This window comes from Salvelinus sp. IW2-2015, linkage group LG1 (assembly GCF_002910315.2).
Source record: "Salvelinus sp. IW2-2015 linkage group LG1, ASM291031v2, whole genome shotgun sequence".
NCBI classification, from domain to species: Eukaryota; Metazoa; Chordata; class Actinopteri; order Salmoniformes; family Salmonidae; genus Salvelinus; species Salvelinus sp. IW2-2015.
This window is the reverse complement of record NC_036838.1, coordinates 28,098,040-28,122,078: the sequence shown is the minus strand read 5'-3', so window position 1 is coordinate 28,122,078 and position 24,039 is coordinate 28,098,040. Positions and strand designations below refer to the sequence as shown.

Here is a 24,039-nt window from a genome sequence, read left to right as displayed (position 1 = left end):
TGTGGGATTAATCTAATTTATTTTTAACAAATTGTTTGATGCTTCTGTCATACCCAGTGGAATTAATAAACATGCGGATCTTTATGGTGGAACCAATGACGGTGAAGTTACCACCACTCACAGTGACCTCGTGTTGTCTTGCAAACGTTACTGTAGCAACCCTCTGTACAAATACTGAACTGATGAGCGTGATGTAAAGCACATCGAATTTTACCCTAAAATGACAGGGTATGGTATCATTTACAAATAAATAAAAAAGGTGGATGTTTTGAGTGGCATTTGGTTGGCCTATACGTCAAATTATTAATTAAGGAAAGGGCTAGTTTGTTTAAAATTACATTGAAAGTATGACAATTATCGATCAGTTTGGGCTTTCATCGATCCGCTATGTAATGTCAACAATTAGCTAGCCATACATAATGCCTGATATAAAATTACTCAATCGTAAAATACAAGCAGTCGTTGATATTTAATCTAAATTCATATATATTCATTTCGTAGTCAAAAGAGACTATGTCAAAGACAGTAATGGTTTAAATGAATGATTTATAATATTTTCCTATGTTTGAGTAAGGCACTAGTGATGGGCACTATATAATCCTACGAAGGACCCTCATTCAGAAGCGGTGATCGGAGAAAAATCACTGCTACGACTGAGAAAAGAGACCGAAGAGAAGTATATTTCGACATTCGAATACAATCCCAGGAAGACGCTAGTATACGTTTGGATTTCGGTTCGTAGATATATCACGGGCGTTGGCCAAAATAACAACCCTAGCTGTTTAGAAAAACGTATCGCACTTATTGGAAGGCTTTATCTCCAGCAAACTAGCTGGCTAACTAGCCATAGAGCTAGCTTAGCTAGCAAACGTAGCTAGCTTCTGAGTCGGCTTCAAKCGTTTTCTAAACAGCATTGTAAGTTAATGGATACCTTCTACATATATACGTATCTGCAATTTATCCAGAGTGATATGATGGCGTGTTTGTTTGCTTGGTTAACGTTACATATGTACTCGGCGTTTATCAATTGAATAGCCGAACACAAACGTTAACTAGCTATCAGATTAGCCGACAAGTCGGCTTTCAGGCTAACTAGCTAAACTAAAGTTTTGGCAGCTAACTAGCTAATGTTCGCTAACTAGTTACCAGTAAACCAAACACGACGGTCGTGTAATTTAGTTAATTGTCAGCCGTCCATCGAAGATTTGACGCCGGTCTTGTAAGTTGGCATCAACATATGCATTAGCTACATCTACCAACGCAGTTTTGTCAATTAGCTAGTTAACTACGCAAATATGCTAACTTAACTACTTCCACTAGATTGACAGCTTGCTGACTAATTCTGGCCAGTTTCCTAGCATGCTAATGGTAGCCAATTTAGCTACTTAATTGCTATGACTTAGTTTGCCTGTGCCGCTCAGGTATGGAAGACATATTGCCAGGCCAGCTTCCTTTGGCAAATTGGTTGAGTCGGATTTTATCACCAGTCCACGTCGAAGCCCTTGCGCTAATGTCGTTCATATACCTCGGTGCTTAATGTGTTWAGGTATAACGTTAGATTTTTCGATTAACTTCATTGGTCTTAGCTTGTTGCGTTTAACTATTGTATCGATATTACTACACAAACTACATTTTAAAAGTGTGCCAATACGCTGTTTTAATTTCTTTGCACGTACTTTATCAGCAGTCTTCCTGAGCAATATATAATTACTTTTATGTTTATGAATTGTAATTACTTTTGGTAAGCCTGTGAGGGTTATATCATAACAGCATGTCGTTTTTCAACAGGTCAACTACTAGTCTCAGAAGCTATACATTGGTTTAGCCCCCTAAAAGAGTCATGGAAAAGGATGCTTGTGTAGAGGAGGATGCTTGTGTAGAGGAGCAGGAGAATGGTGACACAGTGGTGGTGAAAGACCAAGTGGTCAAGGAATCAACAGGACCATCCCCTTACAGATACACCAAGGTATTTGGAGATGTTGATAGATGTGCAAGTTATTAGATTGCTTCATGGACTTAGGTTCACAATGTGTATTTCTTACAGGAGCAGCTTTTGGAGATAAAAGATTTCCCAATTTCTAATGAAAGGCCAGACTGTCTTTCTGAAAAATATGACAGGTGAGTGTTTTCCTTTGTCACACTTTGGATTAACTTGACACCCTACAAAGCTTAGTCTTAGCCAATCATGCTGGTTCTATGCTAACTMTTGAGTTTGTCCCTCTGGTTTGGTCTTATTTTTGGACCACAGTGATGGTGTTTGGGACCCCGAGAAGTGGCATGCCTCGCTGTACCCCACCTCAGAGTGCAGCTCTCCTGTGGATGGATATAAGAAGGACTTTGTGGATGATAGGGTCCCTCTAAAACGTAGAATTGCAGGTAAATAAATAATGTTTTATATTCATAGCTGATATTCAAATGCCTGTGGCATACATTTAAAATTGTCTATTGCATATTCAATAAGGGTTGAGGGGTTTTGAGCTCAAATTAATTTGGCTACCCTTAGATGTACCAAATTGCTTACACTTACTATGCTTTTTAAAATACAACATGAAGCATTATAGTGAATGTTATGTTTGTGCCTTGTGACGCTGTCAGATCCCCGCGAGCGACTAAAGGAGGATGACCTGGACGTGGTGCTCAGCCCCCAGCGTCGTAGCTTTGGAGGGGGCTGTGTTGGCAATGCTTTGCCTGCACCCACCCGCCGCCCCATCAGCCCCCTGGAGAATAAGGAGAACGAGAGTCTCCGGCTGGGTGGGGCGCGGCGCATTGGCAGTGGCCGCATCATGGCGGCGCGAGGCTTCGAGAGGGAACCCCGCATGGAGAAGGAACGGGACTTCAAAGATAAGAGGTTCCGGGTTAGTGTCTGTTGATTCCTGATCTGCATTCAATTGAAACTATTTATCCTTTTAGGGATATTCTATCAGTATGTACCGACCCCACAAAATGGCAGTTACTTGTGCCTCAKGGGGAGGCATACGTTCTGCGGTAATCAATCTAAATGACAATCATCCGGAGCTGTGTAGGCTCCATTATTTCCTCTTTAAAGCTYCAATATGTATCCTGACCAAATTTAGGTAGAAATGTGAGTTATAGATCTCATTCTCATTGAAAGCAAGTCTTAAGACTTTCTGATAAAATTAGGGTAAAAAGAGAAAGTGATCTAGTCTGTGCGCTATTTCTGTTTATTTTTTGTGCGTTTTACTTTAGGTTTAGTACACCAGCTGAAAATAAATTATTTTTAGTTATGGYTATTTCACAGCAGTTTAGATGGTACAATGGTCCATTAACATAACATCAAATTGATCAGAAATACTGTGTAGACATTGTTAATGTTGTGACTATTATAGCTGGAAACTGCTTTTTATTTTAATTTATGGAATATCTGCGTTTATCAGAGTGTCTAGTTAGAGAAACAGACGCCTCACAAGTCCTCAACTGGCAGCTTCATTAAATAGTACCCGCAAAACACCAGTCTCAAGGTCAACAGTGAAGAGGCGACTCCGGGATGCTGGCCTTCTAGGCAGAGTTGCAAAGAAAAAGCCATATCTCAAACTGGCCAATAAAAAGAAARGATTAAGATGGGCAAAGGAACACACTGGACAGAGGAAGATTGGGGAAAAGTGTTATGGACAGACGTCTTAAGTTTGAGGTGTTAAGATCACAAAGAAGAACATCCGTGAGATGCAGAAAGGATGCTGGAGGAGTGCTTGACGCCATCTGTCAAGCATGGTGGAGGCAATGTGATGGTTTATGGGTGCTTTGGTGGTGGTAAAGTGGAAGATTTGCACAGGATAAAAGGGATCTTGAAGAAGGAAGGCTATCGCTCCATTTTGCAACGCCATACCCTGTGGACGTTGTGGCAAATTGACGCTGTGGCAAATTGAGGATTCTTTGATGAAAGCCAAGTTTGAAGGACATTTTCAATTAATCATTATTTATAACCATGTCAATGTCTTGCAAAATGAATAGGAAATAGTCAACTAATTTTGTGTGTAAGTTTTTATAGAAATGCCCTTGTTTTCCAGGTGACCCCAAACTTGTGTCATATATTTATTTTTTCCCCCTGCAGCGAGACTTTGGGGACAAGCGTGTGTTCAGTGAGAGGAGAAGGAACGACGCGGAAGAGGAGCCGGAGTGGTTCTCAGGGGGCCCAACCAGCCAATCAGAGACTATAGAGCTCATTGGCTTTGACGACAAGATCCTGGAGGAGGACAAGCGCAGACCCAAACGGTCCAGGAAGAGGACTGACTCTGTGAGAGAAGGCATGTCATGCTGGGTTCTTCATACATTAACTTTTGGATCGTCCCCCAAAAGGATCCCATTGGCCTTGCGGTGTTATGGATGCCATGTTCTATTTGTTTTATTTTCTTGGGTTCGGTTCAGGCTTGATATAAGTAGACAAAACATGGACTTAAGTAAACGCTTATTATTTTTTACTGAAGTCTGTTAGACATGCACTGGTACTTGGACTACTTTATTTTTTGGACCTCCCACTTTGAGCTGTCTGTGTGAATGTGTAGTTCATACATGCATAGTCTGAGCAGAATTAGTCTTACCTCAATTAGCCATGAAATCCCTAGTTTGAAAGCAACTGTTTTCTGGAAGATGTGCAGCACAACTTCCACTACACCCACCCCCACGTGAGCCAGTTTGAGTGTCAGCCATTGAATGAACACGTAGTAGAGCGAGGGGAGCATTAACTTGGTGCACATATATGTACATTGTGACGTAGTAGGCAATTTTCTGGGACAGTTGGCTCGTGGGCGCTACTTTCAGAACTACTGGCTTAAAAGCATACAAAAGTACCGTAGAATATCAAAATGAACTTATCGCAAGTCTGAATAGGCTCCTTGATGTCTCGTGGTGTATTTATTTTCTAATTATGACCACACTGATGTGAGGGTCAATGTTTGTGGGTCATGAGCATAGTGTTTCTTCCTTTACAATGTACAGGTATGTCCTAAGGTTTKTTTTTTTGGGGCTCTAGACACCGAATGATCAGTAGTGTTTTCTGTACGTTACTGTATGCCATCGGATTGTTTATGGAAAGAAGCTACCCTTAATGTTTATTTGCACTCCTGTTTATTGCAGTGGAATGTAATGGTGGGCTTGCGGAGGAGCCAGAGCAGGTAGTAAAAGACTCTCACTCTACAGCAGACCAGGAGGTCCCACACCCAGCGGTCCTCCCAGAGCAGACATCTGGAGACTTTGACTTCAATGAGTTCTTCAATCTGGAGAAGACCATGCCAGGACTGGCCTCTGTAAGTCCTGGGGAGCACTGCATGTTTAAGGTGTGTTTTGGGTGCTATACGTTGTGCTCTCTGGGCTAATGTCCACAGTAATGTGTTCTAAGTCGTATCTAAATGCATCACACACTGGGTTGTAGTTGGCTACACATGGTCCTTTTCTTTTAAGTMTTCAGTGTAGGTTAAAGGGATAGTTAAGGAAACAAATGTGTCATTTTAGTTAACAAGTAAGCAGTGTGTGGACCAAGTATTTTGGCAGTCCGTGCTTTAGTTTCCCTGGCAATGTTTCCACACGCATTTTTTTTTGCATTTGTTAGCATGTGAAAACTGCCATGGAAATCAAACCAAAGCATAGATTGCTGTCATACCTTGTCCACAAAATGCTTACAGGGTAAGGAAACCAATATTATTTTGTAATTTGGGTGAKCTATCCCTTTAACCTACACTGGTTAGTTCCATGGTTTWATCACATGGTACTGTCCTTTGCCTGTTTGGATGGGTGGTGGTAGTGGCAGTATTGTCACCCTGGCCAGGACGATGTTTATTTATTTCTAAGGTTTTCTTGATGTGTTGTCATTTTCCAGTGAAACGTTGTCGTAAGGCAACAGGTTGTACCTCCAGTATGGTGGTTTTGTTAGGTTTCAGTCAATGCAAATTTATGCCCATCTGTTCCAGTTTATTCAGCACTTATTACAATACCTTGTGAAGGAATCTATAAAAAAGGAAATTAGCTATGGGATAGGGAAATAAAGTACAGATTCAATGAAGAAAGAGTACAATACCGTCAAAAAGCACTGACAAAATGCATCCAAAAAAAGCCCAAAAGTGCAGATGGACAGCGCCGTAAACGTAAGTGCAACCTTTGCTCACACCCACCCTTTAGCAGTCAGCCACTCTGGACCAGGAGCTTGCATCTGACTGGCCTCTGGTTCTGTGTTGCAGATGATAGAGGATGTTCTGGGGGAGGGCCCTGTTTCGGCCAGCCGTTTCAGCCGGTGGTTCTCCAGCAACCTGAGTCCCTCAGGCAGCCACTCCTCCAGCCTGCGCTCCACCCCCCATGAGGAGCTGGAGAGACTGGCTGGTAAGGGGGCTGCTTCGGAAATAAATATTTTTGATGAATACTAATGTGTTGACCTTACTTTAAGGATCAAACAGTCCCTCCAGGACTTTGCAGGGATGTTTTGTGATAATTACGTACAAAAATAGATTTTTTTGTGTGTTGCAATTCTACTGTTTTGCATGGCAATGTGGAATATTTGTTGGGAAAATGCGCTGACGAGGGAGAGTTTGACATGTGGCTTGATTGAACCATATAATGCGGTAAATGTGTAGTGATTGGTTGAAATTGCGAGCCCTCTTTTGTACTGCCACGAGGGTTTTTTTTTTTTTAGATAATACTTCCATTATTTGACTACTTTCTGTGGAAAAAGAGCAGTCATTGTTGATTTTGCAAGAGAAATTGCACTTGCGGAATCKTGGCGGGACTGATCAAATACACATTGTATTTTTATATATTTGTTTTTTGTAACCCAGCATGGAATTCAAGTAAGGGAAATGCATATTTAGCAACCTGGAACACATCCTCGCAAACATTGGCCCTCCTTTATTTAGTTAAGTATAAAAAAAAAAATGGAAACATGATTTCATAATGTGAAATTATATACAGTCTTTTGCATATGGAGGACCACCCTGAAACACATTTTTCATATAATCATAAAGCCACATTTCTGTTTTGATATGACGGTTCATAATTATTATWWTTWTTTTAATAGCCACAATTCCTGAAATTACATACAAACCCCTCTAAGGACTCCATGATGCTTTCTGTTTTGATGACTGCGCACGTTTTCTAATTAGTTTTTTGGCAACTGTTACTTACTGTCTCTCAGGGCAAGACCCCCGCTGCACGTCCCCCAGCCAGATGGGCCCTGTCCCCTACTTCACCCCCATCCAGTCAGTGGAGCACCGGGACAAGGTGGACATTCTGGAGCTGTTACACAAGGCCAAGATAGACCTGAAGCCTCTTCTCTCCAGCCTCAACGTCAACAAGCAACGGCTACAGCAGAGCAGTAAGTAGCAATTGTTCATGTGACCAGTACTTAATTTCCATTGSTCGTTTCATTAGAGCACGAAAACATTTTGTAATGGGAAAACAATTGTTTCTTATTAAACAGTTCCATGTTTCAGTCTGCTTTCTTTTGTTTGCTGCCTAATGTTGAATTTGTAGTAAGATATGTACGCTTTTCCAACASCTCTAAAGCCCTCATCTTGTCCCCTAGCTAACTCTGGTGTAGTGCTCTCTCTGGAGGAGGTGGAGGGAGGCCTGAAGGGGCTGAAYGTGGGCTCTGAGCAGAARCACCAGTCTCATCGGAAACTGCACCAGAATCCGCATCGGGGAGGAATCAGAGGCAACACCAGCAGTGGCACGCCCTTCATGGCTGAGCACTTGGAGCAGGCTCTAACAGGCGGTGTAGGCCCCAGTGCAGGGCCGCCTAGGTCACAGGCCAGAGACCCTGACATGTCAGCCTTCAACAAGCTGGTCAGCAGCATGAAGGCAAGTGGAACTCTGCCTACCCACCCCAAAGCCAACCAAGTGAACAGCAACGTAAGTGTGCCGCTCTCGGATGATGTTTTAAAAGCACCGACTGTCCTGTCGGCAAGCTGCCTAAGGTAATGCTGGATGTGTAAACCTTAGCGGCTTTGAGCTGCATGCCGCTTCAGGTAAACTGACCCTTGCGCGTGTGCTGCTGAAAGTTTGGCCTCTTACATCACATGTAAGCGCTACATAAAGGTTCTCAAAACCAAATGATGCATGCAAGCTAGCATCCTAACCATAACTGAACTCCTAGACTAATAGTTGTCAGGTCTGGAAAATGATGGGCATAAATTTGTATAGTTTGAGTTCCTCCCAAGAGTTGTTCTGGATTCACATGAACCCCTATGAACTAACATGTCAATCAAATGATTGCATACAGAATATTTGTATTTATATTAAACCTTAATGTTAACCTTTATCAAATTAGACTGGATTACCCTTATGTCCTGGGACATTTGGGGGGGGGGGGGTTGTGCCCTGGTGAATTTGTCAGGGTCTGTCACTTTGGTCTCTGGGCATGGAGGTATATCTACATTCATGACCATTTCATTGCCTCTGGCTGAGCCATGCTATGCTCTTCTCCATCCCAATGGGCTTTTCATATCTGATGATCAATTAATGTTGCATTTTGGTCATCTGCTACAACGTTAGAATTTAGTCAAATAGGTTGTTACAGTTATGTCATTACAATCTCATAATTTTCCATTGGATGATGTCTAAGTAACTTGTATTTGGACATTTGACAACATTGTAGCAATGCAATGTCTAACAGTGTTAATTGGTCTGATGCATAACATTTATGCAAGTGAAAAATGCCCAGAGGGATTGGTTTTAAAAGCGTGTCCACAACCAAGGCTGCTGTCTGATTGCACGTTCTTCCACCCGTTACAGCTCAATCAGCCCACAGACCCTGCTATAGTGCCCCTGCCTGAAGCCACAGTGCCTGCCCCATCGCAGAAGAACGTATTCCAGGTGTGTAGTTTGGGGCTAGCTCGTGTTATCAGGGTGGGTGTGTGGAACTCTGTTAAAATAGTACTTATTTTAAGCTGTTGAGTTTGATAGGCTGTAGCATTCTGGTTGGGGTGCTTTCGAAGGAATAAGGGGCTGGTGTTATGTTCTGTGGCTCAGTTGGAGTGTTGGTCCTGTCTGAGCAGTGTGTGTAATTGCTACAGGAGCTTCTAGGTGCCCAGGGCCCTCCCCGTAGCGGCTCCCCTACCCTCCACAGCGTGCTAGGCAGCACTGACGCCCCTCCACCCCCTGGGCCTGGTCTTCAGCACAGGGGGCCCTCGCCTCCACTCTTCCTACAGAGGGCTCCTTTGCCTGACTACTTCCATGGACGCATGCGGCCACCCGCTGGTAAACATTACATCAATATGGAAGCAAAGGGGGGTGTTAATTTAGGGCACACTGTAGCTACGGAAACAACTGGGCACTACAGTGCGACCACTTTTGAATATGCGCCTAACAATAGATGTGAGAACTGAACAAGTCAAGTATGAGCACGTGAAGGTTGTGATTTATAGCAACGAAATTGCTGCCTTAACTATTTTCAAACTAATTCTGCGGTTTTGTTTCATTGCGGGTAGCTAATCACAGAACTATACTGAACAAAAATAGAAACGCAATAGTTTCAAAGATTTGACTGAGTTATAGTTCCTAATAAGGAAATCAGTCAATTTAAATACATGTATTAGGCCTTTATCTATGCTTTTCACATGACTGGGAAGGGGTGCAGCCATGGGTGGGCCTTGAAGGGCATAGACCCACCCACTGGGGAGCCATGCCCAGCCAATCAGAATTCGTTTTTTTCCACAAAAGGGCTTTATTAGACAGAAATACTCCTCAGCACCCCCCATTAGATGATCCTGAAGGTGAAGAACAGTGCAAGGTGCACCTGTGTAATGACCATGCTGTTTAATCAGTTTCTTGATATGCTGTGGATGGATTATTTTGGTAAAGGATAAATCCTCACTAACAGGGATGTAAACACATTTGTGCACAAAATTTGAGAATGAAGCTTTGTGTATGGATAATTTCTGGGATTTCAGCTCATGAAACATGGGACCAACACTACATGTTGCGGTTTGTTTTTGGTCAGTCTGTAGTCTCATATCCCACCTCGTGCAGCAACCTGTGCTCCTGAAAGATTCATTTTTAGAAGCTCAGTCATGAAGTTTGAATTTATCTGAAAGTCTATTAGTGACTAGTGTTTCTTGGCAGCTTACATTGTTTTCTTCACACGCTAACGTTAAATTGTTTGTCAATCTTTGTTCGACCTTGCTCAACTGCTAGGAAAGAGACGTCGGCGCATCTAATCTCCAATGTTACCAAATATGTTTCAGCGAAATCGTCTCCTGGCACCTTGATAAATCGATTGGTGACGTTTTGCCGTGACGATGTCACAGCACCCATTTGCCTTGCTGCGATCCCCGACATAGCGTTTTTGCCTTCCTACCCGTGTTTCCTTCCTGTACGTGCACTGTTGCTGTGACTTCTGCACAGACATCTTCTCCCACTCTCGTTTGCTGTAGAATTGAGTGTGAAAAATCGCTAAATGCTATGTCTAAACTCCCCCAAAGGCAGCCTGAGAAGTAGCTGAATTTGTCGCCTGAATATTTGACCGTTAAGTGGCTGGTGCAGTCTGATAACTCACGAAATATAGGGACAGTCACTAAGTTTCCAACACTGCTGATCTCAGACGTTTGAGTCCCGCTGTTGCCACAGTAACGGCCCACCCCTTAAAGGGATCGCTGAAAATGTCTCACCTAAGTGACTATTTGAGTGTACATTGTACTTGATTGAGCATGGAACACTCCAATAATGTTTTATTCATGAACTTTTAGTAATTTATCATAAACTCACTTCCCTCATTGTGCTCCTACATTTTAAGTGATTTGTCTGATTGGTCTTGTTTCAGGGTATCCTGTTGGTGCGGCGCCCATGATGGGGGAGCAGTTCCCAGATATGCATAGATCCCTCAGCCCTGGACATGGACCCACCCTACACCAGCAACAGGTTAGAGATGTTGTTTATCAAATTGGCCAATGTTGGGACAGTAAACCTTATTTGAAGCACGTCTAACATCAAATCTATAATTGTTTATGGTGCAACACCCTTTGTTAGATCTTGCATTGTCTTGGTAACCAAACAATTATGGCATGCAAACTGAAACCTGAGATGGGGTGTCATTCATTTCATTGAGGGCCGAATGTCTGCAGGTTTTGGTTTTCCCTTTCAATTAAGACCTAGACAACCAGGTGAGGAGAGCTCTTTACCAATTAGACCTTAATTCATTAAGTACAAGGGAGGAGTGAAAACCCGCAAACACTCGGCCCTCCATGGAATGCGTTTGACTCGTGGTGTAAGTAAAAACTGGTGGTTGATGACTTTGCCTCCAGATGAGAGCGCTGTCCATGGCTGTGGACCAGGCTGACCTGGAGGCTCTGATTAACCAGCAGGACCTTGCTCTCCATGCCCACAACGCCTTCCAGACCGGTTACAACAAACTGCCTCCGAACAAGGTCTACCAACACAACAGGTGACTGAGTTCTTGTCGCTTTTGAAGTAGGGTTAGAATTTGACATTGATATTTCAAGTCTTATGGGGGGGGCACCTGATTTTTGTTAGGGGTTTCCCATCCCTCCTGTAATTCCAACTTTGGTTTAAGTATAAATTGTGATTTTAAAAGTTTGGCAACCCAAAGCATGAAAATGTTGGCTTTATATTTATCGCTGGATTTACATTGACGTGTGTTATCTGGCAACCCAGGATGAACCGATCCCCTGGTCCAGGCACTCATCCTGCAGGCAGACACTCCCCTGGCAACACAGTCACCAGCATGGTACGTCGAAAGGTTGTCTGCGTCGTATTCATTAGTCGCCAACCAGAAAACCAAAACGGGGCGGGACTACCTGAACTTGTCCAATAAGAAACACTCATTCCACTTTTCCAGTGATAACATTGTAACCTTGTTCAATCCCTCCACTGATTCAAACCCATAGTGGTTTCAGGAAACAGTTTGATAAATAAGCACGTGTCTGTTACTCTTCCTTTAAAGTGGACATTACCCATCTGCTCAGTATTGATCAACTGTCTGGTTTAAGTTGTATTTAAATTTTTTGAATGCCCTCCTATATAACTAAAATAACTTAACTACTGATGCTTGTGTGTTGTACAGCTGTCACCCTCTTTCGTGCCCACGTCTGTGATCCGTAAGATGTACGAGACGAAAGAGAAGAGTCGAGATGAGCCAGGTAGTCGTCCAGACAGCAAGGAGGGCRACTCCCAAGAGGGTACGTTCATCAACGGCTGTTTTTTCTTCTAAATTTTGTTGTCAGAGGTTTGCATGTCAGTAATGACATTGTTTGGGAAATGCATTGAAGGCAACCTCAGGTAAAACCATGTCTCTGCTCCTTACTTGTGCAATGTTGTTTTTGCTGCTGTCTGGTCTAATGTAGCATTTGTGCGCCTGTGTTATAGACCGGCGCTCTCCCAGCTCTTTTCTGGATGGGATAGGCAGTAGTGGTTCTCAGTTGGGAGGGGTGAAGGCCTCCCAGGCTCGCCAGCACGTCCAGGACCGCCCCAGGCCAGGCTCTGCCGGTCACCCGTGCCCCATCTACCCGATACCACTGCTATCCCACGGACATGTGCCCATGGTGCGCCCCCCTCCGCCCCAGCTCCATCCCAGCCTTGTGCAGAGGATGCTGGCCCAGGGCATCCAGCCACAGCAGCTAGGCCCTGCTCTGATGCAGGCAGGTTAGTACTGGTCTACCTGTTTATAGTACCTAGCTATTCTAAGCCATCACATAAGGCCACTGCGATGGGTTTTAGTGCCAAGATGAGTTGGCCTATTGAAATTAACACTCACGCCTATATTACCAGGGTTATGTAGAAAAACTATAGTTGGAGTTTGTTTTCAGGATGAGTTAACCTGCAATGTTTGGTTGAGGTGTGTGGGAACTGCTGAGGAGCTCACTGACATTTCATTTTCCATCCTAGGCATATTTCCACAGCATGTTGACCTCGCTCAGCTTCAGGGTTTGCCCCCTGCCCTGCTAGGACAACCCCTCTACCCCCTAGGGGCGACAGGACACCCCCTCTTACCTCCCCGAGCCAGCAATCACATGCAGCTAATGCAGCATCAACCGAGACCAAGTAAGTGACATTTTCTGTTCAGTCTGTCGTTGTTCAACATGAACACCTGTTTTGCATTTGTTTTACTAGTGTTTATGCAGAGATGAGGGCACCACAATCTTGGCACAGTGGATCCCTTTTTTAAGGACATTAGTTTCCCAATGTTCCGAATGGCCTTTACTGATGAATTTGATTCTCTCTCTCTCCTCCCAGTGCATCCKTCAGTCCCAGGCCACCAGTCGCAGAACCTCGGCCCTCACCGGACGAGCCACTCCCAGCAACATGGGGGTAGCCCCACTGGTGTGGGGGGAGCTGGTCTGTCTAAGTGGTTTGGCTCAGATGTGCTGCAGCAGCCCCTTCCTTCCATGCCTGCTAAGGTCATAAGTGTAGATGAACTGGAGTTTGAGCCCTGAGGAGAGTTTCATACAACCAGAATGCTGGATAAAGGAAGACTTCATTTTCCCCCCTCCTTTCTCCACCTCCCCATTAACAAAAAAAAAAAAAGGTGGACTTTAATTTAAAACTAAGCACAGATCCTGGAGAGCGAAGTCTGTGTCAATGTTTTGTCTTAAACCTTGAAGTCACTGGTAAGAGTATTGAAGAGGCCTCAACTTAAGGGAAAGACTGAGTTCTATAAGATTTTTTCTTTTCTGCAGCATATTTTGTTTTGGGATATGTTTTTTGATATGTCTATCTTTTTTTGCAGTAAAGATGAAGTAAATAATTTATAGGCCCAACATTGTACAGACTGTAGGAATGGATCTGATTCTTCTACCTGTACATAAATATGATTTCATTTTCTTGGTAAGGGGAAGGTTGTATCTTGCTGTTTAAGTGCGGACTGCCGCAGTCAGACGGAGTAGAGCCGTGAAGCGAGGGTAGTGGCGCTTCTTTGTCGTGTCCTGGTAGTTTTATTTCTCCCCCCCATGGATTTGAACTGCACTGAGAAAGGGGTGACTGATTGTGGAGTTGCCCTGCGTGTACCCCCTCAAAAGATGTCCTCCCTACGGCTTGGTCAGTCGGTGGCACTGCCTGCCCTGTCTGGAAAGGTGACTGGAGTGTTACAGGGGGAACAGCAAGTGCTGGTTGTGCCTTTCTGACTCTCAATTCATCTTTCCATGATTCTTTGCATCCCATCGGCTCGCCTGCCTTCTTTTCAACAGTATTGGAGGAGAAGGCATGAGGTCCCTCCTGTCGGACCTTCTCCAATGTGTTTTTGAGAAGGTGAAATGATGCAAGGAATTAAGGTAAGATTTGAGAGCCCACAGCTTTTTTTTCTTTACTGCGTCCCTCCCCCTCTGCCAGTCACTGGAACAGAGAAGCACTTCTGAATCACGTTATCACATATTTGGGGGTAGGTGGTAGAGATTCAGTTTATGTTAATGTGCTATTAAGTTATAAAAGCACAGAATAAATAAAATGTTCAATAAAAAAAATGTATCACAATGGCTTTGTTCTCTATTTGTGCGTATTGAACTAAGATTGCTGAAGCCTTAACATGTGAGCCTTGGAAAATGTGTGAATACTGCATATTTGAACAATGAGCTGCTAAGACCGATACAATATCATTTGTGGCATTGCCTGATTTGTAATTGTCACTGTCCAGTGACAATCTCACTTAAATGTATATTATTTTAACACATACCCAAATGTTGACTCATCCTACAGTATACTCATTTGTGGGCCAAGCATAAATTGGAGGAAAAACATGCCTGTTTAAAAAAAATGCTTGCCATTTATTCCTAGAACATGTCATTGGCTGAGCTGGCCAATCAGGTTTACTTGGGTGAATATTATCACAGGTACACTCACCATTCTTATGTTATGCCCACATTCCAACACAAGCTGCTTTTTAAGTTTTCCTTACACATTTAAATGATCACTCATTGTAAATAATTATAGGTCATATTTCATTGGAACCACTGGACAGTAAGGGAAGCAGACTTTGTTTTGGGGGGGGGGGTCCCAATCTTATTGAATGTCATGGTTTGTTTACCTTTCTGTTTTTGTGGTGGCAACTGACGATAAACATGGAATTTTACATTTCAAATTGAGTTTCGGTTCTCGCAATTTCTTTGCCTTACTGTCATGAGCTGGCTATTTGCATATGCGAGTAGCGCCTTTTAAATTGGGCAATTCTCCAAAGGCATCTGCAACGTGTGAATGGCAGCAAGCCATATACATGTTATAGACTAGTGTCAGAATTGGATGGGTCATAAAAAATATTGCCGCATCAAAGTTATGGTTGGAGTCGTCTGTATAGTTCAACTTTGTAAAGATTTTTCGTTKTATTCTAACATGCGCACGGTCGCACCCTTTTTGTTCTGAAAGCTATACGGTCAGCCTTTTCTCAGCGGCGGCTGGGGGAGGGGGCTTGTTGGAGAAAAAAAAGATGAAGGGAGAAACCAGGAAGAGGAATATTATGAATGTATTTGACAACTTCAACCCAACCTCTTGTAGCCTAAATGGCTGTAGTATCAGAAGAATACCTTTGACATGAGAGACACACACTTTGTCGAGTATCTAAAAGCGACGTGAAAATATAGAACGATAAACCCCCTCAGTTTGAAACGAAAAAGGTTAAAGTTCACAGGAAGCTGGGGGGCTGCCATTTTTCCCTGCTAACATTTTAGATGCTAAACAGAGGGAAGGGTGGTCGTCGTGTTTTTTWATTTAATTTACCCCGACTATTGAGCTTTATACATTATTTGTTTCGCCACCCCTAGTCGCTAACCTAAATTGATGTTGAATGAATTCGGCATGGAGAGAATAGCGGAGCAGTCGTGGAATTCTTCATACACCTATCAGGTGAGCAATCATAGCGCGGAGATGCTACACAACCTCAACATTCAGAGGAAAGATGGAGGCAGGTTTTGCGATGTGATCTTGTGCGTTGGCGAAGAGAGCTTCCCTGCCCACAAGGCGGTACTGGCGGCGTGCAGCGAGTATTTCGAGTCCGTTTTTGGTTGTCAAACGGAGGGCGACGGGGAGGCAAAAGAACTCGAGATGCATACGATAAGCCCCAAAGTTTTTAAAGACATTTTGGACTTTGTCTACACCTCTAGGATTGTGGTACGATTGGAATGTTTCCCCGAGTTGATGACAGCTGCTAAGTTTCTGTTAATGCGTTCTGTCATCGAGATATGCCAAGAAGTAATCAAACAGTCCAATGTACAAATCCTTGTACCACCCTCTCGAGGAGGCGACGTCAGTTTGTTCCGTGCCACGGGGGGCTCGGAATTGGGTTTCAAATTAGCCGTAGACATGTCAAATGGGGATGGCTTGTTGGAAAATAGCAACAATGGACACACAGTGGACGGAAGTCATGCCAATGACACTGTCGTGTCGGATAGCAGCCCCCAGTCCACTATTCCAGTCCTGCAGCCCGTGTCTCCATCAGAGAAGACGGGCAACCGGTTCCAAGAAGAGGGATCTCCGGGTTCTAAGAGAGGCAGGGGACGACCAAAGAAAGCGACAGCCATAGAGCATATACATTATAACCACAGCACCTCTGACGTTAAAGACATTGAGCAGCTATTTCCTTGTGGAATATGTGGCAAAGCATTTACAGAGGCTGTGCGGTTGAGAAATCACGAAGCYCAGCATGGAGCGTCCAGCCATGGCGCGAGTAGCGGAGGCGGCCCTACCTTGATAACGCACTCTGGTCAGCCCGGTCTGTTGGAGAATGGCATGCCCTTGCATGGAACAGTAGATATCAGCCGTAAACGAGAGAGGACGAGACGTCACGTTGGCTGTGACATTTGTGGAAAGGTGTTCCGGGATGTCTACCACCTGAACCGACACAAATTGTCTCATTCCGGGGAAAAGCCATATGCTTGTCATGTCTGTGGCCTGCGATTCAAGCGCAAGGATAGGATGTCATACCATGTGCGATCACACGATGGATCTGTGGGCAAACCTTACGTCTGTCAAAGCTGTGGAAAGGGGTTTTCAAGGTGAGCTATGGACAGTTATTATGTTAGACCTACAATACCATCACTACTTCCAGGGGCATTCCCTATTCTATTCTAAGCATTCTGTGTTCGAGGGGAAATATAGACAAATGGTCTTCTTACTCAGAATCATTCATGTACTGTCTGCATCTGTCTCAACATGCCTATGTTTGTTTTATTCAGGCCAGACCATCTTAATGGACACATCAAGCAGGTTCACACAACAGAGAGACCCCATAAGTGTCAGGTGAGACAATAGTAACAACTGGATTCTCTTAGGAGAGTTGATGTGGATGCAATATTTGTCACAATGAATGAACAACACTTCAAATCGGTCAGTGTGGTATTTACTTCTTTTAATGATTGAATTGTGATTGAATACGATTACTCAATGACAATCCAAACGAATATAATAGTCTGTTTAAAACGTTTACGTGCTTTGCAAAATGAACGATTTCTCTAATAATCCAGTTTACATGGACACATTTGAAATCAGGCTACCTGATGGGACTGAAATAGATGGCAAAAATTGTCAATCAAAATAAACATATTATTTTTGCAAAGACTATTTGATTCTGAGTTGAGACATACAATGTTTTTATGTGTGAACTTTTTTAAAGATGCTTACTTTTAGTTTTGTTTTACTCACTTGACTGGGGAAAGGGGGGTACCTAGTCAGTTGTACAACTGAATGCCTTCAACTGAAATGGGTCTTCCGCATTTAACCCAACCCCTCTGAATCAGATAGGTGCGGGGGGCTGCCTTAATCTACACTAACCCTAACCCTAACCCGGAAAGGGGGGTACCTAGTCAGTTGTACAACTGAATGCCTTCAACTGAAATGGGTCTTCCGCATTTAACCCAACCCCTCTGAATCAGATAGGTGCGGGGGGCTGCCTTAATCTACATCATTTACAAAATAGCCTCCAACACTCTACTCAGAAAATTGGATGTAATCTATCACAGTGCCATCRGTTTTGTCACCAAAGCCCCATATACTACCCACCACTGCGATCTGTATGCCCTCGTTAGCTGGCCCTCGCTTCATATTCGTCACCAAGCCCACAGTTCCATAAAAGCTATTTCTTTGTTTCCCGTTCTTAAGTTTTGTTTTTTTCATCTTTTACTTTCGGTTTTCTACACCAGCTTCAAACAGCTGAAAGTACTATATTTTGGTTTATGGAAAATATATTTCACAGTGGTTTAGATACTACCATGACTCTCTACAGAATACTTGCATGTTTTGTCACAAAAACTAAAAACAAGGACAGAATTTTGGCAACCAGGAAATGGCAGAGCGATTTTTGCATAGTGCATCTTTAAGCAGAGTAAAGTGTTAATGGCTATTGCCATATTCGGCCTACTGCCATAATCAGTTAAATATGGAATTATTTGGTTGCATGTAAACATACTCATTCTTGTTGATTAGAATATGGTTGAAAGGTTGACGGTAAATTAATACTGTTTCTGTAGGTAACGTAAGAGGGCATGCTCTTTACCTGTATTTTCCTCCTCTTCAGATTTGTAATGCCTCCTTTGCTACGAGAGATCGTCTGCGGTCTCACCTGGCTTGCCACGAGGACAAGATCCCGTGCCAGGTATGTGGGAAGTACCTCCGGGCTGCGTACATGACCGACCACCTCAAGAAACACAGTGAAGGACCTCACAACTACTGTAGCATATGCAACAAAGGTAACCTCAGGCCTAGTGTGCAGCATCATCTCCTCATGCCTGTCAGGAGAATCAGGATGGCAGCTTCCGTTCTATGACTGTGTCTTCTTGTTTCTTAGATTTGTATGTTTTTCTTCTTCTTGTTAACCTGCCTCTCTTCCAGAATGCTATTTCCATCTTGCCACAAGGATGATCTACCAATATTTTTACTATTCAAATCTAATAATGTAGTAACTACCTCAGCTGGTGCAAAGAACTTGGGTTGCTTTCTACATGTGTGATCTGCAAGGTAGTACATACAGTGGGGTCTGAAATAATTTACACCCTTGCTAAAGATAAGCAAAAATTAGTGTYTAAAATAAATCATTCAAATACTGAGCTTATGTTGTATGCTCCAAAAAAATTGGGATTTATTTTATACTAAAATAATTGCTGGAAAAAATAGATTTTGTTTAACAAGTAATATGTTTTTTTTCTTTCTCAAAGGTAGGGGTAAAAATTGACACCCCTGTTTTCAAAACCTCACCTCAGCCTTTTTCTAAAATGTTTTATGAGTTGGAGAACACATTGGGAGGGATCTTAGATCGTTCCTCCATACAGAATCCTTCCAGATCCTTGGTATCCTTCATCTGRACTTATGGACTGCCCTCTTCAATTCAAACCACAGGTTTTCAATGGGTTTCACATCCATAGACTTGAGATGACCATTGTAAAATGCATATTTTGTGGCCAATTAAGAATTTTCTTTGTGGATTTTCATATGATCCACTTGCGGCCAAGTTTCAGCCTCCTGCCAGAAACAACCAGGTTTTTGTTTAAAATGTCCTGGAACTGGGTAAAGTTCATGATGCCGTTGACCTTAACAAGGGCCACAGGACCAGCGGAAGCAAAATATCCCCTTAACATGAAAGATACACCACCATATTTTACAGTACGTATGGGGTTCTCTTTGAGCAATTGAATGTATAAAATAATATAATTTCCCAATTTTTTGGGCGCATACAATATAGCTCAGTAATTTAAATTATTTATTTTATGCAGTCATTTTTCCTGGTCTTTATCAAGGGTGTCAATAATCTCAGACCCACTGCACAATGCTAGTGCATCAGTCATGGGTTGGCAGCCACCATGGTAGCTTCTTGTTTGTTGTTGTCCTCTGAACATTCTCTTGCTGCCATTCCAATTTACTCTCTTGTACCGTCAGTACGTTAATGCAACACAGGTTTCATTAATGTAATAAAGTAATTGATGGTTAATGTTTTGTCAAACGGAGCCGTCAGCTGCTCCTAGTGAACAGTGACATTGTTTTATTTGAGACTTGTCTGTCTTACCTGATTGTGTGTACTACTATAGATTAGTTCTGCCCCCCCCCGTGCAGTTTCTCTTTAGACCTAAGGTCTGAAATTATGCCCCAACATACTGTATTGGGCTTCTTTTGTCTTCATTTACCTTGCTTATTTTGTCTTGAGTTACCTGGCTAGAGATGGTGTCATTCTTGTGGTGAGCCTAATAGCTTAGATAAGAGAGAACAGTGGTTGCATATTTTTTGACTCTTGCTAGAGGTTACCCTTTCTTTTGCAGGTTCACATTCTCCCTTACCTTTTGAAGMTAGATGCGCTTCATATTTCTTTTTGAGGGGTTATTACATCATCCAAAAGCTCAGCTCAGTTCAACAAAATTATATTATTATCCCTGGTACCAGCTCTTATGCTTGTCTGCATGAAAATATAAAACAGTTTCACGGAAGGTGGACGTGGGAACAAGTTTATGTTGTTGTCCCACAGTCATCTTTGGGTACATGACAACAGGGAGCATCCTTTCTCTCCCAGCTGGATGTGTAGTGCCACTGCCCTTTTGTTCTGTGTTCTTCTCCTGGTCTCCAGGTTTCTCCACTGCATCCTACCTTAAGGTGCACGTAAAAACGCACCAAGGCTCGCCATTGCTCCCCGCTACCGCCCCAGCACARGGTGCCTTCCCCGAGTCGCAGAACCACGGCGGTGCCCCCTACCACACGGGACGCCAATGCGCAGTGGAAGGCAAGCAGCCGCCCACCCTGCTCCGCTCCACCTTGCCCCCCCCCCCCAGCATATGTCTCTTTATTGCTTTGTATTGATCATAATCTGCTCTGCTGCTGCTTGTGGGGAAAACCTGCTGCATCTGTTTTTAAAGCCTGGCAAAAAGACAAGCATACACAAACATACACACATGCACACAAAGCGTATAGGCATTCCTGCCTGTGCCTGCGCAGTGATGCTGACGCTAAAGGACCCATCTCCTCTTTGCCTCCATCAGCTAACAGTAGGGACACTGTCTTCAGAAGCACCATATGAACAGCAGGCTGATATGGTTGTCCTGGCTGATATTGTGTATATAAAGAGATTTTTAGCCCCATGGCAGCAGACTTCTTTCTAAATCAGCATGCATGTGTAATTGTCTGCTCTTCTGCTTGGTTTATATAGTGAAGAAGGAAAGTGAGAGGAAGTTGATTAGGGAACTTCACTTTTTGCGTTTTACTAGGCAGAGATCATGTGAATTTAGCTATCAATAAGGATAACTTTTACTCAATGGGTTAGAATATGTATAGGCCTATTTCTTGAAATAAAAAAACATTTGCAATTACAGAATTTGGCATCTTCTCTAATGGGGCACTGCTCCCCAGTGGTCAGTTTTGGGATACTGCAGGTTGTCAGGGACTCAGTCAGCTCATAAAAACCTACAACAAAGAAGTGCATGTATGCCTCCCCATGTTCCAAATGGCCTTGTTGCTCTTCAGTCAGGGCTCAGACATACACAGAGACTGTGTTTAGCCTTAATAGCCTTAGTGCCATGCTATTCTGTCTGTTCAGCATGGCAATGTGAACGCTTTCTGAAAACGCTGTTTGTTGCTTGCTGTCATCTCCATCAACTTGTGGCCATTGGCCAAATGATGCACTATAATGTTGCATGTCTATTGAATCATACAGTACTGTGCAGTGTTCCTCTAGAATCAATGGAGCTTTTTTCAACTATTATTGCCATGGCAACTAGCAGCAGCCTATGGATTCGGCTGTACAGTACTTCACTCTGGCAGAGAGCGAGAAGGAGTCAAAGCAGTGTGGAGAGTAGGCTTGGGCGTTATACCGTATACCGAGGTATTTAGGCATACCAACAGTACTTGGATTCATTTTTTTAGTTGGAGGGGGGGCCCCCACCTCGGCCACCCCGCCTCGAGCTCCAGTTATGCATTTGGTTTGTTAACTTGCTAGCTAAGTGGCTAGATGGCAAGATCAAGCTTCTTGGTTACAGCAGAGACAATCAATCCCCTTTTGGATCAAGATCCATGTTCCCCAAATTGGTTTGTGCGACCCTTATGTGCCCTTCCGGTAATGACGTATACCCTAGTATGATACAGAAATGGTATAAATGTATGAAAATCTGAATATCGCCAAAAACCTAGTGGAGAGAGGTTTAGATTCTAGGTTAAAACCTTGAACTCAATTTAGTTTTTTAGCTGTAGAAATTGACTTCCTAGTGATTACCTATCTCAGATCTAAAATCGTTGCAATGTGGTGGAATTCTAAATCTATTGGTGGCATACCAGAATTCTAAATCTATTGGTGGCATACCAGAATTCTAAATCTATTGGTGGCATGCCAGAATTCTAAATCTATTGGTGGCATGCCAGAATTCTAAATCTATTGGCAAACTGCTTTTATTTAGAATAAATCAAGTTGGCTGGCTTGGCAGGTAATACAGGAAAAAGTTTCATTCACTGTTTACAGTTTTGTCTATTGTAATCACTGGACAAAGTAAAGCTACTAAATTAGACTTAGTAAGGTCTGGGTAATATCCTGACTACATTGACGTATGTATGGTTTCCGCTGGCCTTGTCTGTTGTTTCTGCTGCCCCCTCTCTACTCTCTGTCTGTCTTTGGTGTAGACCTGTGCACCAGTCGACGGCTGCTGGTCACCTTCCCAGAGGCAGATGGTCACTGCTTTCTCCCCCAGGCCGGCCCTCCCTCCCTGGGTCTGCAGCCTGAGCTGCTCCTGGGGAAACCAGGGCCTGGGGGGGCTCCATATTTCTGGGAGTGCCACTCTGCCGGGCCGCCTGGGTTTCACCCCCTCCACGGGCCTCTGCCAGGTCAGTATGGGCCAGCAGTAGGGTTGGGGCTTAGGGCGCTAACAAGGCCTGCTGATTAGACGAGTAACAAGAGTTCCACTGTAAAGAGTTGGTTAGACGAGAAGATAACAACCTCTAGGGGATGCATGTGCATAAAGAGTCAAGGAAATTTGGTTGACGGGATGCATGAGCAAAAGGTTTCCTGGAAATAAGCCGCTTAGTTTATGTCGACACGTTTGTAGTTCTGATGTGGTTTTGGTATCATGATTAAAACATGACACCGGTTGTTTTTATTTTTTTATTATGATTTTTTTGTAAAAATTTGGATGATACAATAGCCTTTTTCATATCAGATATTATGGGCCGATATTGTACATTGTTCAATCTGAGCTAAAATAATCTGCCGCATAGTGCTACCAATAAACACTTATGTCCAGGTTTAACATTTTTAAGTATAAAGAAATTATGACAAAGTGGTCCTGTGGAATTGTCTTTTTTGCCCCAAACTCACGAGGAAGAAAGACCTTGCTTTCAATGAAGTGTATTATCTATTGGGTAAATGAATGAAGCTTCAGAATGTCTGCGTATTATATAATTTGAACAAATGTGCCCTCTGTTCCTATAATATAAATGAACACAAAGTATTTTAAGAATTGCAGAACAATTCTACTTAACAGCACTATACTCCTCTTTTTTGTTCTTAACCAATGGGTTTCATGGGAGCAGGTGCTTAGTACACACAGCAGTAAACTGTCCTCTGTTCATGTTGCAGGTGGTGGCGGCGGCTAACCGGAGAGCAGTGCTGCCTGCTGGTCTAAATAGACACATTTTGTGTTGCGTGTGCATGGCCTAATTTGAGGTTTTCTTTCCCCTTAAAATTCCCCTGCTTTCTGACTCTCCCTGTGTCCTTTCCCTTTACCCAACCCCCAACTTATCAACTCTCCCTCTCCTCCCTCCTGTCCTCCACCCCTCCATATCCTCCCCCACCCCCTCTGTATTTACCTCAGACGGGCAGGAGAATGCTGGAAAATGCCCCCATCAAAGAGAATCTGAGGGAGACGAGCCGTTGTTCGGGGATCTGTCCAACGGCGACGAAATTAAGTCTCCGCACAAGTCTGAGGAAGAGGAGCTTGGGACGCCGTTCGACTGCAACGGAGCCTCTACCGATACCGGGGCCGTGGGAGGGTCGCCACCAGGTGACGTTAAAGCCAAGACCAGCCAGGACTCTCCAGTGAAGAAGTTCCCTTGCAGCGAGTGCACCCAGACCTTCCGCACCAAGTCTTACCTCAATAAGCACGTCAACAGAGTGCACCATCATGGGGTCCAGAAGAGTCTAGTGGT

General features: G+C 43.5%; 2 protein-coding genes across 8 annotated transcripts in view; both read left to right on the top strand.

Annotated features, from left to right (window-relative positions):
• The first annotated feature begins 613 nt into the window (after nucleotides 1-613).
• Nucleotides 614-14,421, top strand: LOC111964063 (eukaryotic translation initiation factor 4E transporter). Of its 6 annotated transcripts, none has more exons than XM_023987757.2 (19): nucleotides 614-734; nucleotides 1,789-1,966; nucleotides 2,045-2,118; nucleotides 2,249-2,376; nucleotides 2,596-2,855; nucleotides 4,070-4,262; nucleotides 5,092-5,291; nucleotides 6,189-6,327; nucleotides 7,136-7,315; nucleotides 7,526-7,851; nucleotides 8,734-8,814; nucleotides 9,015-9,198; nucleotides 10,760-10,857; nucleotides 11,241-11,380; nucleotides 11,611-11,683; nucleotides 12,020-12,134; nucleotides 12,322-12,597; nucleotides 12,841-12,996; nucleotides 13,189-14,421. In XM_023987757.2, exons 2-19 carry the CDS (start codon nucleotides 1,841-1,843, stop codon nucleotides 13,386-13,388), a joined length of 2,949 nt encoding a protein of 982 aa, XP_023843525.1. In that variant the 5' UTR covers nucleotides 614-734; nucleotides 1,789-1,840; the 3' UTR covers nucleotides 13,389-14,421. The 6 variants fall into 6 exon arrangements, with proteins under 6 accessions (XP_023843525.1, XP_023843518.1, XP_023843551.1 ...); XM_023987750.2 differs by having other exon boundaries at nucleotides 614-915; XM_023987783.2 differs by having other exon boundaries at nucleotides 615-915; nucleotides 5,092-5,261.
• A 944-nt stretch (nucleotides 14,422-15,365) lies between these two features.
• The window catches only part of LOC111964050 (POZ (BTB) and AT hook-containing zinc finger 1), a 21,359-nt gene continuing 12,685 nt past the window's right edge, over nucleotides 15,366-24,039 (top strand). Inside the window, exons 1-5 of one of the 2 annotated variants that reach the window (XM_070443698.1) lie at nucleotides 15,366-16,931; nucleotides 17,112-17,175; nucleotides 18,449-18,620; nucleotides 20,483-20,635; nucleotides 22,519-22,719. In XM_070443698.1, the coding sequence (XP_070299799.1) occupies nucleotides 15,718-16,931; nucleotides 17,112-17,175; nucleotides 18,449-18,620; nucleotides 20,483-20,635; nucleotides 22,519-22,719 (1,804 nt within the window). In that variant the 5' untranslated portion in view covers nucleotides 15,366-15,717. The remainder of the gene's footprint in view (nucleotides 16,932-17,111; nucleotides 17,176-18,448; nucleotides 18,621-20,482; nucleotides 20,636-22,518; nucleotides 22,720-24,039) is intronic. The other variant, XM_023987728.2, reaches the window with a different exon arrangement.